Below are 26,808 nucleotides of genomic sequence, written 5' to 3'. Positions count from 1 at the left end.
TTTATTTATTAAAGGTAAATTGAGCAAATTGGCTATTTCTGGCAATTTATTTAAGTTTGTATCAAACTGGTAGCCCTTCGCATTAATCAGTACCCAAGAAGTAGCTCTTGGTTTCAAAAAGGTTGGTGACCCCTGCATTACGCCATGCCGCCCCCTAAATATACTGTACATATATATATATATATATATATATATATATATATATATATATGTATATATGCAGATGAGGTAGATCACCTCGCCTTGGTCATTTAAAAAGTAGCTCGCCTGCTAAAAAAGTGTGGGCGCCCCTGATGTAGACTATTGCACGTCAGTTGAGTTTGTCATGATCCGTGGTCCGGATCATGTTTTGTTTAGTTATGTTCTGTTAGTTTTGGTCTCCCTTAGTTCCTGTTTTGTGCACTTTGGGTGTTTGTTTTGGTTACCATTGGTGCTAACTGGTTTCACCTGCTTTTGATTAGTGCTCGGCACGTTCACCTGTTATTGAGCACTAATCAGAGAGTTATTTATTCACGTTGCTCGCCACAGTCGTGGCTTCATTGTTTGCGGTATGCAACTGTTACGTTTTGATGTTCCTGATTTTTGCTCCTTTGTTTCCTGTGCCAAGTTTTGCTTTAGCTTCCTTTTTGCTTGTTTTTGGTTTGGTTATGATTTATGATAAATAAATCATCTCCAACCTCACGTTGTTTTCCGGAGCTGTCCCTTCTGCATTCCGAGAGAACAAACTTCGCAGCAAGCTGCACCCCCAATCGTGACAGAATTGTTTGTTGAAAACATTTTTGTTTTGGGCCAATCCAGCCTCTGTTTTTGCATCCATCCATCCATCAATCCTACACAAATCTGTTGTGATCTTTATTGTCTCTTGTATTTTGTAGACTTTTGTTTGAACCCCAACAGAAGCACTGACTGAAAGTATGATGCAATATGTATGTTACACATTGAATCATTTAGCAAAAGTTGCATAAGTTTTTTAGATTTCACCAAATCACACCGCTGGCTAAACTCAAAGCCAGCATGTTCAAAGATAGTTTGTGTGGTGGATTGGAGCGGAGCAACAAGGCAGGTGGATGCAGCTCGTAATTAGTCTGATTCATAACCCATGCGTCTAACCCAAATTGTTCCTCATGGTTTGCCGGCGTTGACCTGAGCCCTATATTCTGGACTATCATGTATATGTTCTCTTGTTAATATACTACAAGCTGTAGAAGCATCCATATTAAGTCTTTATTCTTGGTTTTGTATGTTCAGTTGTTTTCTTACTTTTGATAATAGTACATTTTGGTATTTACTTTTCATTATTAGCTCTCTGGAATCCTCTTGGACTTCCTTGTTGCTCCTTTATAGCAGGGATTAAAAAGTCCCTAAAAATAATCTTAACCCTTTGTTTAACCTGACTCAGTTTGCATGTTGTTCAGATCATGGTTTTTTTTTTGTTTGTTTTTTCAACGTTGGTACATATTGCATTCCAAACACTTAAGGAGCTTGCAGAGGAAAACTACGTTGACAAATTAAGTTTTTAGCTCAGTGCCTAGTGTGCTCGTCTCTCATTCAGAAGGACCCATGTTTGAGCCCTGGGCAGAACAGAAGCAGGGCTGGAATCGAAAACAATCTCACAAAACCATGATACCTTCCAAACCGTGGATTTGTTCAACTGTTTCACCCCCAGCTCTTAATAAATGTATTTTACTTGGACATAGTATCTGCTCTTTTGGACATTCCAACTTATTTGTTTCTTGATATTGTCCGAAGCTGTCTTTTATTTTTTGTTTGCACTCGGTTATCTGCATTTCGTTGAAAGTTTAAATTTTGTATATCTTTCAAATAAATTGTGTTGGTTAACATTTCTCAACTATCGTGTCATGAAAGTCACCAAAACTTAGCAGGATCCCCCAAAAGAAATCATGTAATATTAGCTCTCCTGCAATCCCATAATTGATCAGTCAGGAACATTCCAGTCAGATCAAAGTTGATACATTCTATTCATTTATCTGCTTCACCAGCAAGACAAATAATAATATTATAGTGTATAGGAAAGTAAAAAAAAAACACATTCACTGCAATACGACTTGCCTTAGTAATTAATCACATGTACTGAAAAAATAATTATGTTAATAATAAAACAAATTTTGGGGGGAAAGTAACACGTCACTGTCATTAATTTGTGATGACTCTTCTTCGGCATGGTAATGCCGGCGTTGTTTTCCCAAAGATGCGTCGAAGCGATGAACACAACAAGGTAAGTTAAAGGGTATTTATTTAATAATAAAAGGCTATGAACAAAAACACTGGTGTAAAGAGAAAAGGTAAACAAAAGACGCTAGCGTGAAAGCTAGGATAAAACACAAGGAAAACTAAAACTTGGTACGAGGACACAAAAGAGTAAACAAAAACATTCAGCATGAAAGCTGGAAAATAAAGTGGCTTAGCGTGAGAGCTAGCGAGAAAATACATACATAGAATGATGAGAGTCGTCACTGTTGCGCGTGGGCAAATTAGGATCCGAGAATGAGTAAACAGAAAAGGTGAGCTTAAATAGGAGGGTGAAAATTAGTAGCAGGTGTGCGGGGCGAGACTAACAGGTGGACTGATGCGTAACCATAGTGATGGACAAAAACAGGAAGTAAACGGGTCAGACTGAGAATGAAACAAAGATGGAAAAAAACAAACATGTGAAGATCTGAGCAGCAGATCGCAACATAATTACTGTTTTAAAGTAATATTCCATACACTTTTCATTTACAACTGCAACACGTGATTTAATGTTAAGTTGTCAATTTCCAGAAACATGACCCAGGGCTAGTGAGAATAAGTATATGAAGGAGTCTTCGTGAATCAAATATGATGCATCATTAGTTGGATTATATCACAGAAAGAGAAGACTGTAAGATATTATATTTCTGCTTTGGTCCCTACAAGTCTATATTTAAACCTGCCATGTTTAATTAATCATTAGCAGCCATTCTATAAAGCTGGCTTTACATGATGGAGGCTAGAGTACCAAGAAGCTCACGGAACATGTCAAATATGTACAGTAGTATTGTAATACAGCAGTAAATCATTAAAAAATAAACAGGGGATTTTGAGTTCATTGGTTCTTTACTGCAATGTGTGAACATCAAATTGGCCAACTCTTGACATCAAACATATACTTATATACTGGTACTATGTATGTTGTATGTCTATCTGTATCTGTCTGTGTTGGCCCTGTGATGAGGTAGCGACTCGTTCAGGGTGTACCCCGCCTACCGCCCGAATGCAGCTGAGATAGGCAACAGCACCCCCCGCGACCCAGAAAGGTACAAGTGGTAGAAAATGGATGGATGGATACATATGGGAACTATTTAGGAGTGGTTGTCATGTGACATTCATGTGACCCTAAATGGTGGTGTGTCACCTAAGCCCGTTTCCAAAAGCTTTGGTTGTCCCACTCTTTTCAGCAGTCATTGAACGCACCATAAAACCACCCCTGTCTTGTATTTTCCGATCAATTATTATGTGCTTTACAAGCACAGCTTGTAAGTTCAATGTGGACAATTAAATAGCATAGTTGCTCAAACAGCAATGTGTTTATATAAGTTTAGACTGAGGTATGTTAATGGGGAAAGACATTAATGTTTACATGTTAGCATTTACGCTTATAGCATTAAAGCTAAAGCTGTTTTTTTTGATCATTTGAATTTTGAGCACTTACACTAACCATCAGGATTTTTAGTGTCCATCCATCTATTTCTACCGCTTGTCCCCATTTTGGGGTCGCGGGGGGTCGCTGGAGCCTATCTCAGCTGCAGGGGCAACACAGATAGACAAACAACATTCACACGGCTTCCTCCCACCTCCAAAGACATGCACCTGGGGATAAGTTAATTGGCAACACTAAATTGGCCCTAGTGTGTGAATGTGAGTGAGTTATACTGTGGCTATCATTAACACAGTTTATTGTTACATTCTTAGTTATAGACAACTGGGTCTGCAAATAGATGTAACGTCACGCGCAGTGGCGCTACCCAGGTACCAAAACAAGACATTGTTGGATTTCCTGAATCAGTGCCCGTTAGCACCGGCGATATTTGGTCAGTGCCAAAAAAGTACCTGATTCGGTGCCTATCCTTTCCGAGGATGGCACTTTGCTTTCCTGGTGAAAGTAAAACTGTGGTATTCAAAGTGTTGCCAAAAGACAGAATGTTTCTAAGCTGTATTTTCTTACCACTTATGGAAGTGATGAAGGTTGGGTGCTTCTAGGGGTTTTCTGCAAGCTATGGTAACGCACATTCACTTGTGAAAATACACCTCTTTTAACTTTTAATATGTAGTGCAAACCTGTTAATATAGCGAAGAATTGGCTAAAGAGCATCACAGATCTTTTCTGCTATGTCTTATTCTCTGTGAAAACAAGCGCGTATGAGTTGTGTTGTGAAGCAGAGTTACTCTACACCTACAGTTTTGCTACAGTGATACCCTTTCACGATAATTTTTTTTTTATGAGCTAGGGCTAAATTCGTATTTGTGACAGACTTCCACAAATGCGTATATATATGGTAACACTGGATATATTTTTTTAATTTAAAATCTATTTCTTATTTGGTGCTGACGCAGTGCTCAAGCGCAGAGAATTGAGACGACTCGCCAAGAAAAAAAGTGTACTACAGCAGGGGTCTCCAACCGTTTTTGCACCGCAGATCTGTTTAATGGAAGCAATATTTTCAGGGACCGCCAGTCCACTTGTACCGGATAAATACAGCAAAAATAAGTACCGTATTTTCCGCACTATAAGGTGCACCGGATTATAAGGCGCACCTTCAATGAATGGCCTATTTTAAAACTGTGTTCAGATATAAGGCGCACCGCATTATAAGGCGCATAGAATAGATGCTACAGTAGAGGCTGGTGTGTTGTTATGCATCCTTTAGATGGAGCTGCGCTAAAGGGAATGTCAACAAAACAGTCAGATAGGTCAGTCAAACTTTATTAATAGATTACAAACAAGCGTTCTGACAACTCTGTTCACTCCCAAAATGAATAAAAAGCTATTTTATTATTTTCCCCGATTCAATAAACACGTAAAAAACAGTCTGATACTGTTACGGTACATCAAACATTAGTGCGAACACAATATAGTAACACTCGAAATAGTGCAAACCAATAATATATCAATAACTCAACGTTGCTCAAACGATAATGTCACACAACACAACACACAAAATAAACATGTAAATCTCACTTTATTAAGTTATTCCTCATCCACGAATCCCTCAAATTCTTCTTCTTCAGTGTTCGATTCAAAAAGTTGGGCGAATACGGGATCCAACATGCCCGGCTCCGTCTCGTCGAAGTCGTCATTAAACGAGTCAGTGTCGCTGCTGTTAATGTTAAATTATCTCGCTGCTGCTATATTCCCGTGTTCTACTGCGTGACTGATCGCCTTGAGTTTAAACTCTGCGTCGTAATTGTGTCTCTTAATAGGAGCCATTTTGGGGTCTTTACTCACAGAAACGGCACGCCTACCGCAGTCATATATCACAGCATGCACTGCGCTTCTTCTTCTACAGGGGGAAAATAAGGTCAGCGGCTGTAGAAGAAGAAGTGCCCTTCTTCTTCTATGGGGTAAAATGAAGTTGCGTAGCGTAATTGCGAGACCTCCATCCATCCATTTCTACCGCTTATTGTGGCTCAATATTGGTCCATATATAAGGCGCCCCGGATTATAAGGCGCACTGTAAGCTTTTGAGAAAATTTGAGGTTTTTAGGTGCGCCTTATAGTGCGGAAAATATAGTACATGAAAATTATAACACACTACAACGCTGAATTAGTGGGACCCCTGGGCCTTTTTTTTTCTGGGATGAGACTGCAGGTGGAAATCAGCCTTTGGCTACAATCTGTCACATTTATATTGTACCGTATTTTTCGGACTATAAGTCGCAGTTTTTTTCATAGTTTGGCCGGTGTTGCGACTTATACTCAGGCGTGACTTATGTGTGAAATTATTAAGACATTACCGTAAAATATCAAATAATATTATTTAAGTAATTCACGTAAGAGACTAGACGTATAAGATTTCAGGCGATTTAGCGATTAGGAGTGACAGATTTTTGGGTAAATCTATAGCATTTTCTATATGTTATACTTATTTGAATGACTCTTACCACAATATGTTACGTCAACATACACTTCTCAGTTGGTTCTTTATGTGTCATATAACGTACACTTATTCAGCCTGATGTTCACTATTCTTTATTTATTTTAAATTGCCTTTCAAATGTCTATTCTTGGTGTTGCGTTTTATCAAATAAATTTCCCCAAAAAATGCAACTTATACTCCAGTGCGACTTCCATATGTTTTTTTCCTTCTTTATTGTGCATTTTCGGCGGGTGCGACTTATACTCCGAAAAATACAGTATATGTTCACTAATGTGTATTGTATCATGTCACAAAGTTCTAAAAAATATAACAAATGGCATCTTCCTATGAGGAGTTTTACTGTACATCTATAAACAAGCCTTTTGGTGTGTCTAATGTTTCTGTGCGACCCGGTAGCAAATGCGTTACGGACCGGTAAGGACCGGTGGTTGGGGACCCCTGTACTACAGTATTCGATCGTATCGAGCTATCAATGTATATATTTTTTTCGACTTAGTATTGTAGTGTTAATACTTTTAACAACCCTAATTTAGTGCATATTATATTAATTTATATAATCTTGATGTGTGGATCAATTTAAGCTAAAACCCCTAAAGCCTCTAAAAAAAAACATTGTTGCTGCTAGTCCGAGTGATCAATCATTGCTCACACCATCCATCTTTTATCTTTCCTCATTTGTCTGACTTCATTCTGCAACATGCGTCAAAAAACAAAAAAAACAAGCCGCAAAGCTGACTTATCGCACAACATTGCCTCTCTCGTTCTCGCCTAAGGTCAGCTCAGGGAATGAGATGGCGTTGAGAAGATAGTGGGAAAATGTCACGGGGGAATGAAATATTGATGGACAGAAAAGCCTTGCCTGGTTCTCCTGCCCTGCGGCACAAATTTAGAGGCTCGCATGAGATGGGCAATGGAGAGGAACGTTAAAACGAACATTGCATACATGGAAGAGAGCAGTACAGGAACACATTCCATCCTCTCCCACTGAGGAATCATGACCTTCTCCTCAAAAAGACATCATCACATGGACCATGCATTTACAAAACCCAAAACTAGTGAAATTGTCACGTTGTGTAATTCATAAATAAAAACAGAATACAATGATTTGCAAATCCTTTTCAACTTATATTCATTTGAATATACTGCAAAGACCAGAAATGTAATGTTCAAACCGAGAAAACATATTTTTTTTTGCAAAGAATCATTAACCTTGAATTTAATGGCAGCAACATATTCCAAAAATATTGGCACAGGGGCATTTTTACCACTGTGTTGCATGGCCTTTCCTTTTAACGACACTCAGTAAACATTTGGGAACTGAGGAGACCATTTTTTAAGCTTTTCAGATGAAATGTGGATTTGTCAGACCACAAAACACTTTTCCACTTTACATCAGTCCATTTTAGATGAGCTTGGGCACAGCGAAAAACGGCGCCGTGTCTAGGTTTTGTTGATAAATGGCTTTGGTTTTGCATAGTAGAGTTTTAACTTGCATTTACAGAAGTAGCGACCAAATGTAGTTACTGACAGTGGTTTTCCCAGAGCCCTTGTGGTGATATCCTTTACAATGATGTTGTTTTTTGATGGAGTAAAGCCTGAAGGATCGAAGGTCTCGGGCTTAGCCGCTTACGTCCAGTAATTTCTTCAGATTCTCTGAACCTTTTGATGATATTACGGACCGTAAATGGTGAAATCCCTAAATTCCTTGCAATAGCTGGTTGAGAAATGTTGTCCTTAAACTGTTCGACAATTTGCTCACGCATTTGTTCACAAAGTGTTGACTCTTGCACTATCCTTGTTTGTGAATGACTGAGAATGTCATGGAAGCTGCTTTTATACCCAATCATGGCACCCACCTGTTCCAAATTAGCCTGTTCACCAGTGGGATGTTCCAAATAAGTGGTTGATAAGCATTCCTCAACTTTCTCAGTCTTTTTTGACACTTGTGCCAGCTTTTTTTAAACATGTTGCAGGCATCAAAATTCCAAATGAGCTAATATTTGCAAAAAATAACAAAGTTTTCCAGTTTGAACGTTAAGTATCTTGTGTTTGCAGTCTATTCAATTGAATATACTGTAGGTTGAAAAGGATTTGCAAATCATTGTATTCTGTTTTTATTTACGATTTACACAACTGGCCAACTTCACTGGTTTTCGTTTTTTATAATTCCAGCCAAGAGCATCAAGGGTTAAACTATGATCCCTTCTGGCCAATCAGGAATAAATCCAAGATAAATAAGGAAAATAAAAATGTGAAAAGGGTGCCTTGTGAGCATCAATTATGTGGAAAGACAGCAGATATAGATGATGTCATTTAATGAAAGCACAGTGGTGTCATCAGACGAAGGATGTAGCACAACATCTCTAATGACATCCAACAGTTTCTTTTTGATCTGGTTCGGATGTTTTACTGTGTTGTTTGGATCATGTTTTTTTCTTTGTGTTACTATTCCGTTTGGAGTTTAGCGTCCGATGATTTACGCGTTAATAAGGTAATTGGCCAATAAACACATAGTCTATTATTATATGCGCCTATTGATATATGTGAGTGAAATGTTGTCATGGTGAGAAGAAGAAACGCTCGTCTCTAGGAAATTATGTTTATGAAAACGCTTGCTGCCACCCAAAACTAAACATTTCACTGTGTCAACACTTGAACAGGCCAACTTGCACCCTTCTCGGCTCCCTACCGGCATACAGCACTAGCTCAGACTTTGTAACTGCCAACCTCAAATGCAAATGAGCAAAAAAACTACAACACTCGGTTATTCCAAAGGGCCGAACCTTTGTCAAATGACTTGTACATTTCAAGTTATTTTTATCTTTATTTTTTTACCATTATTTTACAATATTGCCGCCCAAAACGCAAGTGAAAAGCACAAAAAACACTGTGCTAATGCAAATGCTAGTGAGCTGTTTTTGTTGACGTACCCACTAATGCCAGGACTTAAACCTCTTCATTGCTAAGTTAATGATAACTAATAACATAATTTGAACATCAAATAATAACTAATGCATTCTTATGTGTGCTTTCTTTTAATTTGAGCATGCTTAAAGCAGTAATTGGTTCACCACAGATTACAGTCTATTTGTTGCGGCTGGGGGCGTGGCCCGAGGTGGTGTCAATATGACATCATATAGTTTACATAATTGGCTATAATGCATGTATGTTCTTCAAAGGCTAAAAAGATGTACATATATTTAAAGACAAAATAGTATTACACAGAACAAAAATATAAACGCAACTCTTTGTTTTTACTTTTACACAAAATACCTCTTCCTCTCAAATATTGTTCACAAGTTTGTCCAAGTCTGTGTTTGTGAGCATTTCTTCTTTGCCAACACAATGCATCCCACCTCATAAATGCTGATTAAACAGCATGATTATTGCACAGGTGTGCCTTAGGCTGCCCAAAATAAAACGCCACTCTGGAAGGCCTACTGAAACCCACTACTACCGACCACGCAGTCTGATAGTTTATATATCAAAGATGAAATATTAACGTTGCAACACATGCCAATACGGCCGATTTAGTTTACTAAATTACAATTTTAAATTTCCCGCGGAGTTTCTTGTTGAAAACGTCGTGGAATGATGACGCGTATGATGACGCGTGCGCGTGACGTCTGGAGTTGGAGGGGACATATTAGCGCAGCACCACTAGCGGCTAAAAGGCGTCTCTTTTCATCGCGCAATTATACAGTATTCTGGACATCTGTGTTGCTGAATATTTTGCAATTTGTTCAATTAATAATGGAGAAGTCAAAGTAGAAAGATGGAGGTGGGAAGCTTTAGCCTTTAGCCACACAAACCACAGTGTTTTGTTGTTTACAATTCCCGGAGGTGAAGTTTTACTATGGATCACAGCGGTCAAACGAACGTTAATCCCGACCACTTGTCAACCGGCAGGTTTCAAAGAGAAAATTGTGGTAAAAAGTCGCTTCTTCCCGGAGATCAGCGGAACTTCTGACGTGCTGCTGTAGCCGTAACTAATTCCCTCAGAGACTGGCGTTAAGACACCCGTGGACACACCCCTTCGACTATCAGGTACTATACAATCTCACTAAAACACTAGCAACACAATAGAAAGATAAGGGATTGCCCACAATTATCCTAGTAAATGTGTCTAAAAACATCTGAAGCGCTCACAATGCAATCGTCTTTTTTTTTTCCCTTTTTTTTTTTTTTTCTAGTCCTTCGCTGTCAATATCTTCAGCCACAAATCTTTCATCCTCGCTCAAATTAATGGGGAAATTATCGTTTTCTCGGTCCGAATAGCTCTTTTTGTTGGAGGCTCCCATTATAAACAATGTGAGGATGTGAGGAGCCCTCACCCGGGTGACATCATCGTCTGTAACTTCCGGTAAAGGCAAGGCTTTTTTATTAGCGAACAAAAGTTGTGAACTTTGTCGTACTTTATCGTCGATGTTCTCTTCTAAATCCTTTCAGCAAAAATATGGCAATATCGCAAAATGATCAAGTATGACACATAGAATGGACCTGCTATCCCCGTTTAAATAAGAAAATCTCATTTCAGTAGGCCTTGAAATGTGCAGTTTTATCACACAGCACACTGCCATAGTAATCGCAAGTTTTGAGAGAGTGTGCAGTTGGCATGCTGACTGCAGAAATGTCCACCAGAGCTGTTGCCGTGAATTGAATGTTCATTTCCCGACCATAAGCCGTCTCCAAAAGCGTTTCAGAGAATTTAGCAGTACATCCAACCAGCCTCACAACCGCAAACCACGTATAACCACACCAACCCAGAACCTCCACATCCACCAGGTGCACCTCAATGATCGCCTGAGACCAGCCCCCGGGACAGCTGCTGCAAAAATCTGTTTGCATGACCAAAGAATGTCTGCAAAAACTGTGAGTGACTGTCTCATGTGTGTCGTGCTCATGGGGGTCTCAACCTGACTGCAGTTTGTCATCGTAACTGACTTAAGTGGGGAAATGCTCATATTCGATGGTGTCTGGCACACTGGAGAGGTGTTCTCTTCACGGATGAATCCCGGTTATCACTGTTCAAGGCAGATGGCAGACAGCGTGTGTTGCGTTGTGTGTGTGAGTGGTTTGCTGATGTCAGTGTTGTGAATTGAGAGGCCCATGATGAGGGTGGGGTTATGGTATAGGCAGGAATATGTTATGGACAACAATCGCAAGTGCATTTTATTGATGGCATTTTGAATGCACAGAGATACCGTGACAAGATCCTGAGGCCCATTGTTGTCCCATTTACCCGAGACCATCACCTCATGTAACATTCCAGTTCTTAAATGGCCAGCATTCTCACTGGACATGTCACCCATTGAGCATGTTTGGGATGCTGTGGAACGGCGTATATGACAGCGTGTTTTACTTCCTGGCAATATCCAGCAACTTGGCACAGCCGTTGAAGATGAGTGGACCAACATTCCACAGGCCACAACAGACAACCTGATCAACTCTATGCAAAGGTAATGTGTTGCACTGCTTGAGGCAAATGGAGTTCATACCAGACACTGACTGCTTTTCTGACCCCCTCCGACCCTCAATAAAGCAAAATTGCACATTTCAAAGTGGCCGTTTATTGTGAGCAGCCTAAGACACACCTGTATTATCATGACAAAGAAGAAGTGGTCATTAACATAGATTAAGACTGATTTGTGAACAGTTTTGAGAGGAATAGGTCTTTTGTGTATATGGTAAAAGTCTTAGATCTTTGAGTTGAACTCATGAAAAATGGGAGCAAAAACAAGTGTTGCATTTATATTGTTGTTCAGTATAGTTATGAGTATCAACATATAATTTTCTTGTTAAATTATATTGTTCTGCTGTATTTTTCAAATGTTTGATACTTGTTTTATTATTACAATGTAATGCAGGCTTCTTTTACTATACCCCTTGTTTTTACATTTATTTTTCTGCCCTCAATGAATGTTGGAATTTAGTTTGGTAGATAGGTAAATGTCTTTTGATTTAGAGATGAAAAAGAAAAAAAAAACTTGAGGTTGTTTAATAATATCCTCCACAATGAAGTTACTATCAAACTAAGCCTACAAAGGAAAGTATATTAATATACACATGAACCATACATACACGTAGAAATCATGTTAAATCAACAATACAGTTTGGTATAAGCTGAAAAAAGCAATACAGCCATGCAGGATAGAGGTTGAAAAAGGATGATAAAGGTTATGCCGCTAGCCCAAGGCTTCTCTATTATTTTCTGTCATGCCCCCCAGGAAGAAGAAAAAAATTCTCACACCCCACCTCTCCGTTGTATCATTTGTCTGTAAAATTGCTGTAAGTACACCTCTGCATATTTTAAAAAATATATATAGATTAACTTACAACAAAAAATAATTGTATTAACATTGATCACATCCTTATCTAAACTAATAATATTTTTTAACCGACTTGAGGCATTTTACACTGAAAAATCTAGTTAAATAACCTCAAAAATAATAATGAATTTAAACCAAACAGCAATATTAAAGGTGCTATATGTAGTATTGTGGCCAGAAATTATACTGCAATCACAGTCAAAATGATGTAGTCCCCTCCATGACTGAGGTTGCCAGATACGTAGCCGAATCCTACTCCTACTTGTTTATGTTTCTTGCAAGATGGTTCACTAAGTCATTATACCACATTTTACTAATATCGATTAGCCAAATGTATTTGTAAAGTTACACAGCAATATTTTAGTCGGGAGTTGAAACAGATTGTTGGCATTACCCTGCTTGAATGTCTAGTTTGACCGCACGGACTACCATAAAAATATATTATGTACAATAATACATAATATATCATATATTGCATAGGCCTACTTTGATGGCAAGCCAAGGCCAACACAAAAATTACTGCCACATTTTGTTCAGCATAACTCTATGTTGCATCCAACCTGACGCACTGCATTCTCTTCCATCACCATCTTTCAGCGCAGAGTGCAATTCTATGAGCCAACCTACGTTAAGCATAAACCACATCATGCATAAATCATATAGCCTACTACCATGTCAATACACAAAGTAGAATATGTAATGCATTATATTGTGCCAAGCAAATACCACCCCATATGTGCCTGATGCACATACAGTACCACAAAACCGCAATTAGCTGTGCTACTGTTGGAATGCATTGCCTCGGTGTATCAGCATATTGAGAGCGAAATAGGCACTGACACTACCCACATCCACATAGGTTATATTTGTCGAAAATAGATGTTTCCCTGTCATTTGGATTACACATAGTACAGGCTAACGGGCATATGTCCCACGTTAGCCTATATGTCGATGTGTAATTGACTCGGCTAGCATGCTAAGCATTACACTAGGAGCGAAGCACCATCAAACAAAGTATCCGATGCACGACCATACTAGCTTTGTTAGATAAGATCATAGACTCTATTGAACAATATAATTTACATACAATGGATAGGCTTCACCCCACCCCCCCCCCTCCCCCCGCGCGCGACCCCGAAAGGGACAAGCGGTAGAAAATGGACGGATGGATGGATGTTCATTTCCATTTATTAGAAGTAATTAGAAAACGTAAATGCCTGATTTAGGAAATTACCAAGTTTGGCGTCAAATGAAAAAAATCTTCTCCGCCTTCTCTCGTCTCCATCTTTCAAAGGCATCCCTGATACCAATCCTCGTTCTGTTCCTGGCTTTGTCATGAATAAGTAAAGAATCGTAACAAGGCCTTTTAGATTTACTAAGGTCTGACATTTGTAACTTTACCAGTGGCAGTAGCAAAACGATGAGAGTGGTGCATAACTGTAAATCTGGATGTGACACACTGACAAACTTTTTAATTGGTCAAACGGTGGAGGGCGGGGGGGCATCGAAATGAAAACAATAACAATATTTCGGGGCTATAAATTTAGTTTTGAAATGAGCATATTCCGGCTGAACGACCGTTATCAGTTATGAAGGTATTCGATAAGAACATGATTTAGTAATGCCTTTTGACATACCAGGGCCATTTAATGACTTGACATGGAATTATTACATATGGCACTTTTAACTCAAGAAAGGAACCAAAAAGGAGTTGATTTATAAACATTAAACTTTTATAAATCAAAATGAGGAAATCAAGCTGTTTACAGCCTTGCAACAGGCCCCACCAGGGTGGCCCGCCCCACTATTTGAGAAGGACTGAGCTAGTCTAATGCAAGCATACAATGAACAAGCCCATTGACAGGTGAGAACGACAAATGAAAATTGAAATTGTGATTTTTTTTAAACTTGTATGAACATTTAACAATGAGATTGTAATGGTGATTTTAATTTGACATAAATACATTAATGTACAGGTATGTCTACTTACAATTCAGTTTCAGTTCAGTTCAGTTCAGTTCATTTATTTATATAGCACATTTAAAAACAACCCCAGTTGACCAAAGTGGAAACAGAATGAAAAGCACATTTTAAAAAACCAAGAGGAATAAAATACAAACATTTTACATAAAAAATGAACAAAACGGCTGCATACGACTAACTACAAAGTATTTTCACTAAATGTATGTATATATATATATATATATATATATATATATATATATATATATATATATATATATATATATATATATATATATTAGGGCTGGGCAACGATTAAAATTTTTAATCGAAGTTAATCGCACTATTTCTCCGATTAATCGCGATTAACTGCATTGCAAAGCCCAATAATGAATTCAAAAGTAGTGTGTAATGCACCTTTATTGGAATATTCTCCCACATGAACAAAAGCGCCAACACATTTGTTGTGCAAACACAATTTAAATCAGTACTTGTTAAACAGTAGCGGTTAAATAGCATATTTTATGAAAATCAACTCAAAAAATGTAAATACAAACATTTAAGCTTATTGCCACTGCCAGGGTAGTTATCCTGTTTGTTATGGAAAATAAATATAATCTACATAAAAAAATTTCTGAGCCACAATCATAACATCTGAACAGGCAATTTCTTAGGTAACAGCAGAAACATTTTTTTTTATCAGGAATCTTATGTTTAAAAAACCTGTATTATAGGTAGTGGGCTGTTTTAGGGAATTTTTGATCAAATTATCCGTAGTAGCAATATTAATAATGTTGTGTTTATTCTGCGTAGTGCACTTAAAATAATTATGACCATATCTAGGAATTGATATGATGGGAATTTTCAGATTGTTTGCTTGGTGCTTTGATAAACTGAATGCATATACATATTGTGATGTTATGAGCCAGGGAAAAAAAGAACTACCCTACCCAGCATGCAACAAGAGTGACGAGCATGCGCGGTAGCCCGGTATAGGTTGTGTCGCCATGACGGCATCTTGTATGTTGTGATATGCACGCTCTGAAAGTAAACGTTAAGAACTCAGCCAACACTCCTCCTCTGCATTATTCATAAATAGACAGACAACACATATACTCCGCTGCTTCACAGCCCGCTGGATGTAGCCGGCAAAGTATTCCCATGCTAACTAGCCGGTCTAACAAGCACGCGTCATTCAGTCCAAAACGGCCCGATCTATCCACATTCCGAATTGTCTGGCGGTCGTAAGTGATCCCGGAGTGACCACGCTGTAAGCCAGCCATGAAATTTGCAGAATTGTCCGGTATTTTTGCCAAATGTTCCATCTTTACCAAGAGCCCCTCGACGCCGAAGTACATCTGGGAGATGCCATCTTGTTAAGAAAAGGCGTTAACAAAATAAAAGCATGTAAACAACATACGCAAATGTGCGATAAAATAATTGTCGGCGTTAATAGATTGATGACGCAGCAAGATGGCGGCGCTCCCGTAAATTGCGACAACATTAAGCAACTATTATTTAATCTACTCCGTCAAAACACAAACAAAAGGCGTGAAAAGCACCAACGCACCTTTTGTCATGCCTCCTCCAAAGAAGAGTGCACAGATGGAGAATGACATAGAGGAAATACGGAAGTTGCTAAACTTTATGTCAGGCGACCTGGCTAGCGTCTCCCAGCAGCTAAGCAAGCTCACGGAGCTTGTAGATGAAGTGAGGAAACTCAAAGAAATAATTCGACAAAAAGACAAGACAATAACGGATCTTGAAAGGAGAGTCGAAAACTTGGAGCAGTACACAAGGATGGAAGATGTCATCATCACGGGACTAAACATCAGACCGCGCTCGTATGCCCGAGCTGCTGCGGCGGGCAGGAATGTTGGAGAGGACGCAGAAAGAGAGGATCTGCAAACTCTGGAGGACCAAGGCTTGCAATTTTTGAAAGGAAAAGACGTGGATGCAAATAACATCTCAGCATGTCATACGCTGCCACGCAGAGACAAAGCAAAGCATTCAGTCCTTGTGCGTTTTGTAAACCGGTGACACAAAACGGAATTACTGAGACAAGGAAGAAAGTTGAAGGGATCTGCGGTGTATATCAACGAGCATCTGACCAAGAAAATATCGGATATAGCACGGGAAGCACGGATCCTGAGGAAAAACAATAAGATTGGAGCCACATGGACAAGAAACTGCAAGGTTTTCATTCAGCTGAATGGATCTACACCGGAGCAAGCTAAAGTAATACTGGTGAGAGAACTTGAAGACCTTGAACAGTTCAGATAATGTCGATTGTTCCATTTTTTTTTTCGACAGTTACAATTGCACTTTTGTCGAGCTCATTTTTTAATCGTTCTATTTTTGATGAGGACAGCTGCAGTGAGATTTTTGATGAGATTATTTTTGGAATTCTCAGACTATTTTTGTTGGGTTTTTTTTACTTTTTCTTACCCTGGATCATAGAGGCATATACCCAACACCACGCATAAAACCGTGTGGACAACCAACATGACAGAAGAACAAATTAGCTGCACAAAATTCAAGTCTTTCAACTTTCATGATCATAAATGCTATGAGTTAGAAAATAACATTGACCCAGATATTCACTTCTATCAGGACGCTAATGTGGACTGTGAGTATTATACTGAAGAACAGTTGAATTCAAATGTTGAAATGGAAGGCTTTTCAGTCATTCATTTTAACAGAAGGAGTCTTTACAGTAACTTTTCCAAAATTAAAGAGTATCTTAAACAAATACAGCAAAGGTTTACCATAATAGCAATTTCAGAGACTTGGTTGAATGATAGTAAGGAATTACTGGATGGATTAGAGGGATATGAAATGTTTTGGCAAAACAGGATGAACAAAAGGGGAGGAGGTGTTGTATTGTTTGTGATGTCCCCTCTCAAATGTAGGCTGATTGCTGACATGACAACTGCTATTGACAATCTGATGGAATGTGTAACTATTGAAATCAGTGTTGAAAGATCCAAAAACATATTAATTAGTTGTATTTATAGAACTCCTGGAACATGCATTGATCAATTTAATAAGAAAATGTTCGAGTTATATGAAAAACATAATGATAAGATGATCTTGATTTGTGGTGACTTTAACATTGATTTGATGAAATATAATGATCACATGAAAACCACTGATTTTGTTAATCTTATGTTTAGCTTGAGTTTCTTTCCACTAATTGTAAAACCTAGCAGAATAACAAAGGACAGCCTAACACTAATTGATAATATTTTTATAAATGTATTTGATGGGAAGAGGAAAAGTGGACTCTTAGTGACTGATGTAAGTGATCACTTGCCTGTTTTTACAGTGATCCAAATGAACAACGAGCCAAACTTACAAACAAAAAGACAAATAAATTATTTTGTTAGAATAAAATCACCAGAAGCAGTTAATGCATTCAAGGCTGATCTTTTAAATCAAGACTGGCAAAATGTTTTTGTGGAGGATACTAATGAAGCATACGATACATTCCTGGATATATTTCTGACACTTTATGACCATCATTGTCCATTGAGAGAATATAAGCAAAATACTAAAACGAGGGGAAAACCATGGATAACAAGGGGTTTTAGTAAAAGCCTGTAAAAAAAAAAAAATAGACTTTACAAGGAATTTATTAAGAATCGAACAAAGGAAAATGAGGACAAATATAAAAAGTATAAAAACAGATTGACATTTATCATGAGGCTGCAACAAAAAAACAATTATGAACAATTGCTGCATAAACATAAAAATAATATAATTGAAACCTGGCATGTGCTTAATACAATGATTAAAAAATTTAGCAATAAGGATTTTACAGCATATCTGGTAAAAGATGACAACTCAATTATTGAAAATATAGAAGAAATAGCTGAGGAATTCAATAAGTTTTTTGTGAATGTTGGCCCAAATTTGGCAAAAAATATTAATTTAAAAATAAAGCATGAGAAAAAGTTAAAGCCTGTATCTCACATAAACAATTCAATGTTTCTTGGTGGAGTTTGTGAAAGTGATGTGTCAGAAGTGGTCAGAAAGTTTAAAAATAAAAAATCTGTCGACGGTAACAACGTGGATATGTCACTTGTTAAGGAACTGATAGATTGTGTCCTGAAGCCATTTACTTATATATGCAATAAATCTTTATCAACTGGAATTTTTCCTGACAAAATGAAAATCGCAAAAGTTATTCCAATTTATAAAAATGGTGATAAACATATGGTCTCAAATTATAGACCTGTGTCCTTACTACCTCAATTTGCAAAAATTCTTGAGAAATTATTTGTAAATAGACTTGATAAGTTTATTGACAAACATGAGCTATTGAATGACCATCAGTATGGCTTCAGGAGTAATCGATCTACATCTCTAGCAGTGATGGACTTTGTAGAAAACATAGCTACAGCAATAGAAAAAAGCAACACACCGTTGGAGTATTTATTGACTTATGTAAAGCTTTTGACACAATCGATCATTCCTTACTTCTGCAGAAATTGGAAAAATATGGCATAAGAGGTGTTTCGCAACAGTGGTTAAGTAGTTATTTAAGTAACAGATATCAATATGTGGAAATTAATAAGATTAAATCACAGCCAAGAAGAGTAACTTGTGGTGTTCCACAAGGCTCGGTATTGGGACCTAAGTTATTTATACTCTACCTAAATTATATTTGTTCAGTATCTAATAAATTTAAATTTATTATGTTTGCAGATGATACAAATGTATATTGTTCAGGAGAAGACTTGAAGGAAGTGTTGAGGATAATGGAGGTTGAGTTAATTCAACTAAAAAAATGGTTTGATATTAATAAGTTATCATTAAATGATAAGAAAACTAAATGTATGGTGTTTAGTGGTGCAAGGACAAATTGTGAAGCAAAATTAAAGTTAAATCATGTGGACATTGATAGAGTATATGAAACTAAATTCTTGGGAATAATAATTGATCATAAACTGTGTTGGAAACCGCATATTGAATATATAAAAGGAAAAATATCCAAATCTATTGCTATTCTTTATAAAGTAAGACACATGCTGAATAAGACATGCCTGCATATGTTGTATTATTATTTTATTTTTCCATATTTAACGTATTGTGTTGAAATTTGGGGAAATGTTTATAAAACAAACATAGACCCAATAATAAAACTTCAAAAAAGGGTCATTAGAATAATACACAAAGTGTGCTACTATGAACATACCAATCCATTATTTATGAGTTCAAATATATTAAAATTTTCAGACATTGTGTTTTTAAAAACAATGGAAATTATGTTTCGAGTAAAAAACAACAGCCTTCCAGCTTGTATTCTCAGGCTATTTCATTTAAGAGGAGAAAACTATAATTTACGGGGGATATCGATTTTTGAAATAGGTAAAGCGAGAACAAATATAAAATATAAATGTATTACAGTTTTAGGAGTTAAATGGTGGAACAAGCTCAGTGATGAGCTGAAGACATGTACTTCTTTGGTAAGGTTTAAGAAAACATTGAAAGGTGAAAAAATTGAAAATTATAAAATATAGTCACAATTACTTTCATCCCATTGATTTTTTATTTATTTATTTGTTTATGTTGATGTTCCAGGCAATCTAATTTTCTGAGAAGGTATAGGATAGGCAAATATAAGCTTTGGCTTCAGCCTATTCCTTTTTTGGTCACTCTTTTTTCTTTTCTTTTCTTTCGTGTGTAAATGTGCATTATTGTATACATATAACATGTACTGTAAAACTGATCACACACAATGGTTGATTGATTTGATTTGATTGATTATATGACCGAAATAAACTTATTTCATTCATTCATTCATGAGTTAACGCGTAATTAACGCATTAATTTGCCCAACCCTAATATATATATATATATATATATATATATATATATGTACCGAAAGGATAAGATCACGGGTACAAGCGGCCGAAATGAGTTTCCTCCGCCGTGTGGCGGGGCTCTCCCTTAGAGATAGGGTGAGAAGTTCTGCCATCCGGGAGGAACTCAAAGTAAAGCCGCTGCTCCTTCACATCGAGAGGAGCCAGATGAGGTGGTTCGGGTATCTGGTCAGGATGCCACCCGAATGCCTCCCTAGGGAGATGTTTAGGGCACGTCCAACCGGTAGGAGGCCACGGGGAAGACCCAGGACACGTTGGGAAGACTATGTCTCCCGGCTGGCCTGGGAACGCCTCGGGATCCCCCGGGAAGAGCTAGACGAAGTGGCTGGGGAGAGGGAAGTCTGGGTTTCCCTGCTTAGGCTGTTGCCCCCGCGACCCGACCTCGGATAAGCGGAAGATGATGGATGGATAGATATATATATGTATATATATATATTAACTCATTTTATTCATAAATAACGTAATCAATGGAGATTACACAGATATCACCTTGAAGGTGAAGTGTTATCTTCCTGTATCACATTTTTTTCTGTGACATTTTTTACATGACAACACAAGTAAACCGTCATAATAATTGTATCTAAGTTATCACAAAACTTTGTGTTTTCATGAGTTCCCAGTGAGAGGACAAAAGCTGTCTTTGATCTTACCAAGCAAAAGGCTTGTAAAACTCCACTGTGTACAATGGCGTCAGTTTCTTTGATCTATTGTGATCCACAGGAAGATCTTGTCATGACCCGAGATTTACAAAGCGGAGAGGAAGCAGGATCTGATGCAAACTCCAGGCATCTTTTCTCTGAACTGTTTTGTGACCGATGGCAACGGCCGTTTACAACCCCCTCTCCCCTTAGAAAAAGCTGTTGCCATGTAATCAGGGAAAGTCCAAATAAAAGTGGAGGCGTGAAATCCTTTCGTCAGAGAGTGGAACGACACTTTACAAGCGAACAGGTGTACGCGCTCTCCTCATTGAGCTAAATTAAATCCTGTCTCTGTTTAAATGCTTGCTTGTTATCTGTTTAATAGACGTCATCAGTGTTTGAACCTGACATAAACATTGTTATGTTACAACATTATTATGCTTTGACTTGAATGGGCAAAATTGTCCAGTGGTCATGTATTGTACAAATACATGTTTGCACTTAATTCATGGGTAAGAGCTTTAGAAGCCCTTTTCAAGTTATTGGGATATATGGTAGGAACAACGATGTACAACGAACCGAACCAAAAACTGTGTCACTAAAGAGCCAACCATGGATTTTGTGAAGCGTTCCATTCCTTTGACATTGCCATGACAAAAAATCCAGAGCATGTGATGAAGCACTAACGAGAACTACTTTGCATGCCAGCTGTGTGACTCACCATTGATCCAATTAGCCTCTGGGTCGTGGACCTGGAACTCCGGCTTAAAGAGATCCTCCACTGTCAGCTTGGTGTCACTTCCAGCTTGGCTGTCAGCTGCAAACAAGAACAACAACACAGTGTGACTCCGACCTCTGTCAAAAAGTACTGTGGGAATTTATTGGGATTAACGAAACGTTGAAAAGTACATGAATATGTAATCGGAACATTAAGTCATGTGCTTCTTACAAAGAAAGTTGTGATAGAGCTTAAAAACCTCTTCTGTTGTTAACGTCTCCTGTTTGTTGTCCTTCCTGGTGAAATACAGTATGTGAACAAAAACAAGTGGATAAAATGAAAGCAGTGTGTTCAGTTGAAATGGAACTGGAAAGTTCAGGGTTTACTTTGTTGTATGTTCGAATTTTGTTACTCTTATTCCATGAGTGTATTTTTGTATTAGTATTTTTTTGCTATTACTTTGGTTGTCTGCTCTGTCATGTCCTATTTGCCAGATCACAGAGATTTTGACAAGGGGCACTACCAGGAGGCACACCTGCTTCAGATCTGCAATTAGCCTACTTTCGGCAGCCGTGTGCTGGACATCAATGCAGGGGGGAGCCATGTCGGAGTCGGACGAAATGGAGTCGGAAGAGAGGGAAACGGACTGGACTAGAGTGGAGAGTGGAAGAAAGGATGGCGGAAGTAACAAGAGAAAGACAAATGTGAAAAGAGCTTACGAGGAAAATATCAAGGGACATGCCCGGATGGAGATTGCAAGGGACGAGTACAAAGTAATCCTAAAATTTAACGTAGATTTTTCAACAATAATTTTTGCCTGACTGTTGTTTCTACTCACGTGCACTCTTCACCCGCGTACTCCTGCAGTTTTCTTTTTTATGTTTCTACTTACAACTAATACTATTTCCAACATTAGGCTGTCTTTAAATCGAAGTGGAGTGGTAATTGTTTTTTTGGGGGGTAAATAATAATTATATAATTATAATAATAATAATTTATGAAGTTAAGCTTATGACGCAATAAGTTGAATCATGCACACACATTTGTTACAAGACACTTTCTATTACTACTACTACACTAATAGTCTTAAAATACCACTATCAATAATTGTTGTAATGTTAATGTGCCATTTTTGATCAGGCAGCACTGTGACCACCGCTAGGGGTTCAGGCGGGGTCCTAGGCAACTGGGCCTGTGCATTGTTTAGAGCAGTAGAGCTAGCGCTTCAATAAAGTTTGAGTTAAGCATAATAAAGATGAAATCACTTTACTACAATAATATTACTACTAGTGCTACTTTTTAATAATACTTTCAAATTCTATTGCTTCATAGACTTTATAAGTAATATGCAACTATACCGTATTTTTTGGACTATAAGGCGAACTTAAAATCATATCATTTTATCAAAAATCACCAGTGTGCTTTATAACCCGGAACGTGTAATGTACGGATTAAATCTGGTTGTGGTTACCGACCTCAGAGTGAAGTGAAGTGAATTATATTTATATAGCGCTTTTCTCTAGTGACTCAAAGCGCTTTACATCGTGAAACCCAATATCTAAATTACATTTAAACCAGTGTGGGTGGCACTGGGAGCAGGTGGGTAAAGTGTCTTGCCCAAGGACACAACGGCAGTGACCAGGATGGCGGAAGCGGGAATCGAACCTGCAACCCTCAAGTTGCTGGCACGGCCGCTCTACCAACCGAGCTATGCCGCCCCAGAGCAATCTTAGTTGATTTTGTTTTTAAGATTTTCTGCAATAATAACTAATAAAAGTGCTTTCAAGACAACTTCAAAGATGCATTGTCTGTTATACTTTACCTTGCTAAAATTCAGAGCTTGAAAGTTACTAGCGGTAACTTATTAGGATCTAGCATTCTCTTGTTCTACTGTATTTCCATTTCCACTTAGCTAAACAATCTGAAATGGCCACAATCGCCCATAAGTGTACAAGAGACACATTGCGTATGGCCAACAGTCACATTAGAAATAAGATCATAAAAATTACAACTTCACATTTAGCCGTGAAATTAGAAGAAACTAAATTATTTGACAAATCAGACTAATTTAGTAAATAGAAACGTACTGACTACAAATATTTTCACGACGCCAGACAAAAGACAGTCAAAAATCTTCAAAACAGTAAAAAGAACGAACATATCATCTGCTGTCATTTGTGTCAGTGTGACCTCGGACTACGTTAAGGTAACGTGTGGAGTTCCCCAGGGTTCGGTCCTTGGCCCTGCACTCTTCAGCATCTATGTGCTGCCGCAAGGTGACGTCATACGCAAATACGGTGTTAGCTTTCACTGTTATGCTGATGACACCCAACTCTACATGCCCCTAAAGCTGACCAACACGCCAGACTGTAGTCAGCTGGAGGCGTGTCTTAATGAAATTAAACAATGGATGTCTGCTAATTTTTTGCAACTCAACGCCAAAAAAAAAACAAAATGCTGATAAGCGGTCCTGCTAGACACCGACCTTTATTTAATAATACAATTGTTACATTTGACAACCAAATAATTAAACAAGGCGACTCGGTAAAAATCTGGGTATTATCTTCGAACCAACTCTCTCCTTTGAGTCACACATTAAAAACGTTACTAAAACGACCTTCTTTCACCTTTGTAATATCGCTAAAATTCACTCCATTTTGTCCACTAACGACGCTAAGATCATTATCCATGCGTTTGTTACGTCTTGTTTCGATTACTGTAACGTATTATTTTCGGGTCTCCCCATGTCTAGCATTAAACGATTACAGTTGGTACAAAATGCGGCTGCTAGACTTTTGAGAAGAACAAGAAAGTTTGATCATATTACGCCTATACTGGCTCACCTGCACTGGCTTCCTGTGCACTTAAGATGTGACTTTAAGGTTTTACTACTTACGTATAAAATACTACACGGTCTAGTTCCATCCTATCTTGCCGATTGTATTGTACCATATGTCCCGGCAAGAAATCTGCGTTCAAAGGACTCCGGCTTATTAGTGATTCCTAAAGCCCAAAAAAAGTCTGCGGGATATAGAGCGTTTTCCGTTCGGGCTCCAGTACTCTGGAATGCCCTCCTGGTAACAGTTCGAGATGCTACCTCAGTAGAAGCATTTAAGTCTCACCTTAAAACTCATTTGTATACTCTAGCCTTTAAATAGACCTCCTTTTTAGACCAGTTGATCTGCCGCTTCGTTTCTTTTTCTCCTCTGTCCCCCCCTCCCTTATGGAGGGGGTCCGGTCCGATGAACATGGATGAAGTACTGGCTGTCCAGAGTCGGGACCCAGGATGGACCTCTCGCTTGTGTATCGGTTGGGGACATCTCTACGATCCTGATCCGACTACGCTTGGGATGGTTTCCTGTGGACGGGACTCTCGCTGCTGTCTTGGATCCGCTTTGAACTGAACTCTCGCGGCTGTGTTGGAGCCACTATGGATTGAACTTTCACAGTATCATGTTAGACCCGCTCGACATCCATTGCTTTCGATCCCCTAGAGGTGGGGGTTGCCCACATATGAGGTCCTCTCCAAGGTTCTCATAGTCATCATTGTCACTGGCGTCCCACTGGGTGTGAGTTCTCCTTGCCCACTGGGTGTGAGTTTTCCTTGCCCTTGTGAGGGTTCTTCCGAGGGTGTCGTAGTGGTTTGTACAGTCCTTTGAGACATTTTTGATTTAGGACTATATAAATAAACATTGATTGATTGAAATGTTCACATTTTAGCCTACAATAATTCTACTTCTAACTAGAGAAAACATGTTGCAACAAATTGCATATGATTTGTATGTTCTACACGGATGCACACATCAACTACAATTACAGTCCAAGAACAATTAAAAATAGTTACAAAAAAAATCAGAAGTTGATACTTGAGTAGTTTTTTGTGCAATCATTTCTTTCTCTTACCTAAGTACTTATTTTGATGACTACTTTACATTTTTACTTGGGTCTAATTATTCTAAAGTAACGGTATTCTTACTTGAGTACAATTTTTGGGTAATCTACCCACCTCTGTATGTATATATATAGCTTGTGTGATATTGTGTGTTCAGCAGTTTTGGCTGCTAGCTCCTACCATGTTTACCTTTTGTAAATGACTTGTCTAAAATTCAAGAAAAGACCAACCCTCCGTGCTTTTTGGAGGAAAAGAAGATGTTAACTCTTTGTCTAGCTTTGATTAGGTAAACATGCTGCGCTTGTATCTGAGATTATGTCACACATTTTAGACACAAGCCGAAATACTTGTTTTGTATTAGACCAGTATCTGATATCAATATCGGATGGGAACACTCCTAATATGAACTACATAACGTTATTAGGAGACGTGTTGCAAAGAGACCACTTTAGCAAACTTTAATAATGACAGGACCCATTTGTTGAAAAGTATCTAATTACTATACTTGCACTCCTAGGAGTACATTTTACTCACCCTAACCATGACTGCATGTCCGCTGTTATGGCGCATGAGTGCGGTCAACATTCACACTTGCTTCACATGAAGTCGGGAAACCGGGGTGACCACACCTTATGCATCAGTTGGTGATGTCTCCGCGCCCCGACTTGTCTACATGCAAGAGGATCCCCTGTTGGTCTCACTATGGACTCGACTCTCACATTTTTAAATGTATCCACTTGGCATCCATTGCACCGATCACCCAGAGGGCTAGGGGTTGGGGGGGTGTCCCACATCTGCAGTCCCTTCCAAGGTTTCTCGTTGTTCCCATTGGGTTGAGTTTTCATTGCCCTGATGTGGGATCTGAGCCGAGGATGACGTTGTGGCTTGTGCAGACCTTTTAGACAGCTGTGATTAAGGGCTATATAAGTAAACTTTGATTGATCGATTGATTCGGGTCTAACGGGAACATGTGTATCATATCACATTTTCCTCAGTTCGTCATTTACCGGAAAAAGTGTCTTATTTTGGAATGCAAACGTTTCCAAGGATACACTAGCCCTGTGATTCTTAACCTTGTTGGAGGTACCGAACCCCACCAGTTTAATATGCGCATTCACCGAACACTTCTTTAGTGAAAAATAAAGTGTTTTTCAAATTCAAGACAAAATTATATGTTTTTGGGAACACTTTAGTATGGGGAACATATTCTAAGTAACAAAGACTTAATTTAGAGTTATTTGAAC

General features: G+C 38.3%; 1 protein-coding gene across 2 annotated transcripts in view; it reads right to left on the bottom strand.

The window, feature by feature from the left end:
* Positions 1-26,808, bottom strand: part of LOC133564381 (inactive dipeptidyl peptidase 10-like) — a 326,503-nt gene that overhangs the window by 115,491 nt on the left and 184,204 nt on the right. For both annotated transcript variants that reach the window (XM_061918637.1, XM_061918636.1), the window contains exon 3: positions 21,676-21,771. In XM_061918637.1, coding sequence (XP_061774621.1) covers positions 21,676-21,771 — 96 coding nt within the window. The remainder of the gene's footprint in view (positions 1-21,675; positions 21,772-26,808) is intronic.

The sequence above is a fragment of the Nerophis ophidion genome, linkage group LG13 (genome assembly GCF_033978795.1).
Source record: "Nerophis ophidion isolate RoL-2023_Sa linkage group LG13, RoL_Noph_v1.0, whole genome shotgun sequence".
Taxonomy (NCBI): domain Eukaryota; kingdom Metazoa; phylum Chordata; class Actinopteri; order Syngnathiformes; family Syngnathidae; genus Nerophis; species Nerophis ophidion.
The sequence above is the reverse complement of the archived record's forward strand: the minus strand, read 5'-3'. Positions and strand labels throughout refer to the sequence as shown.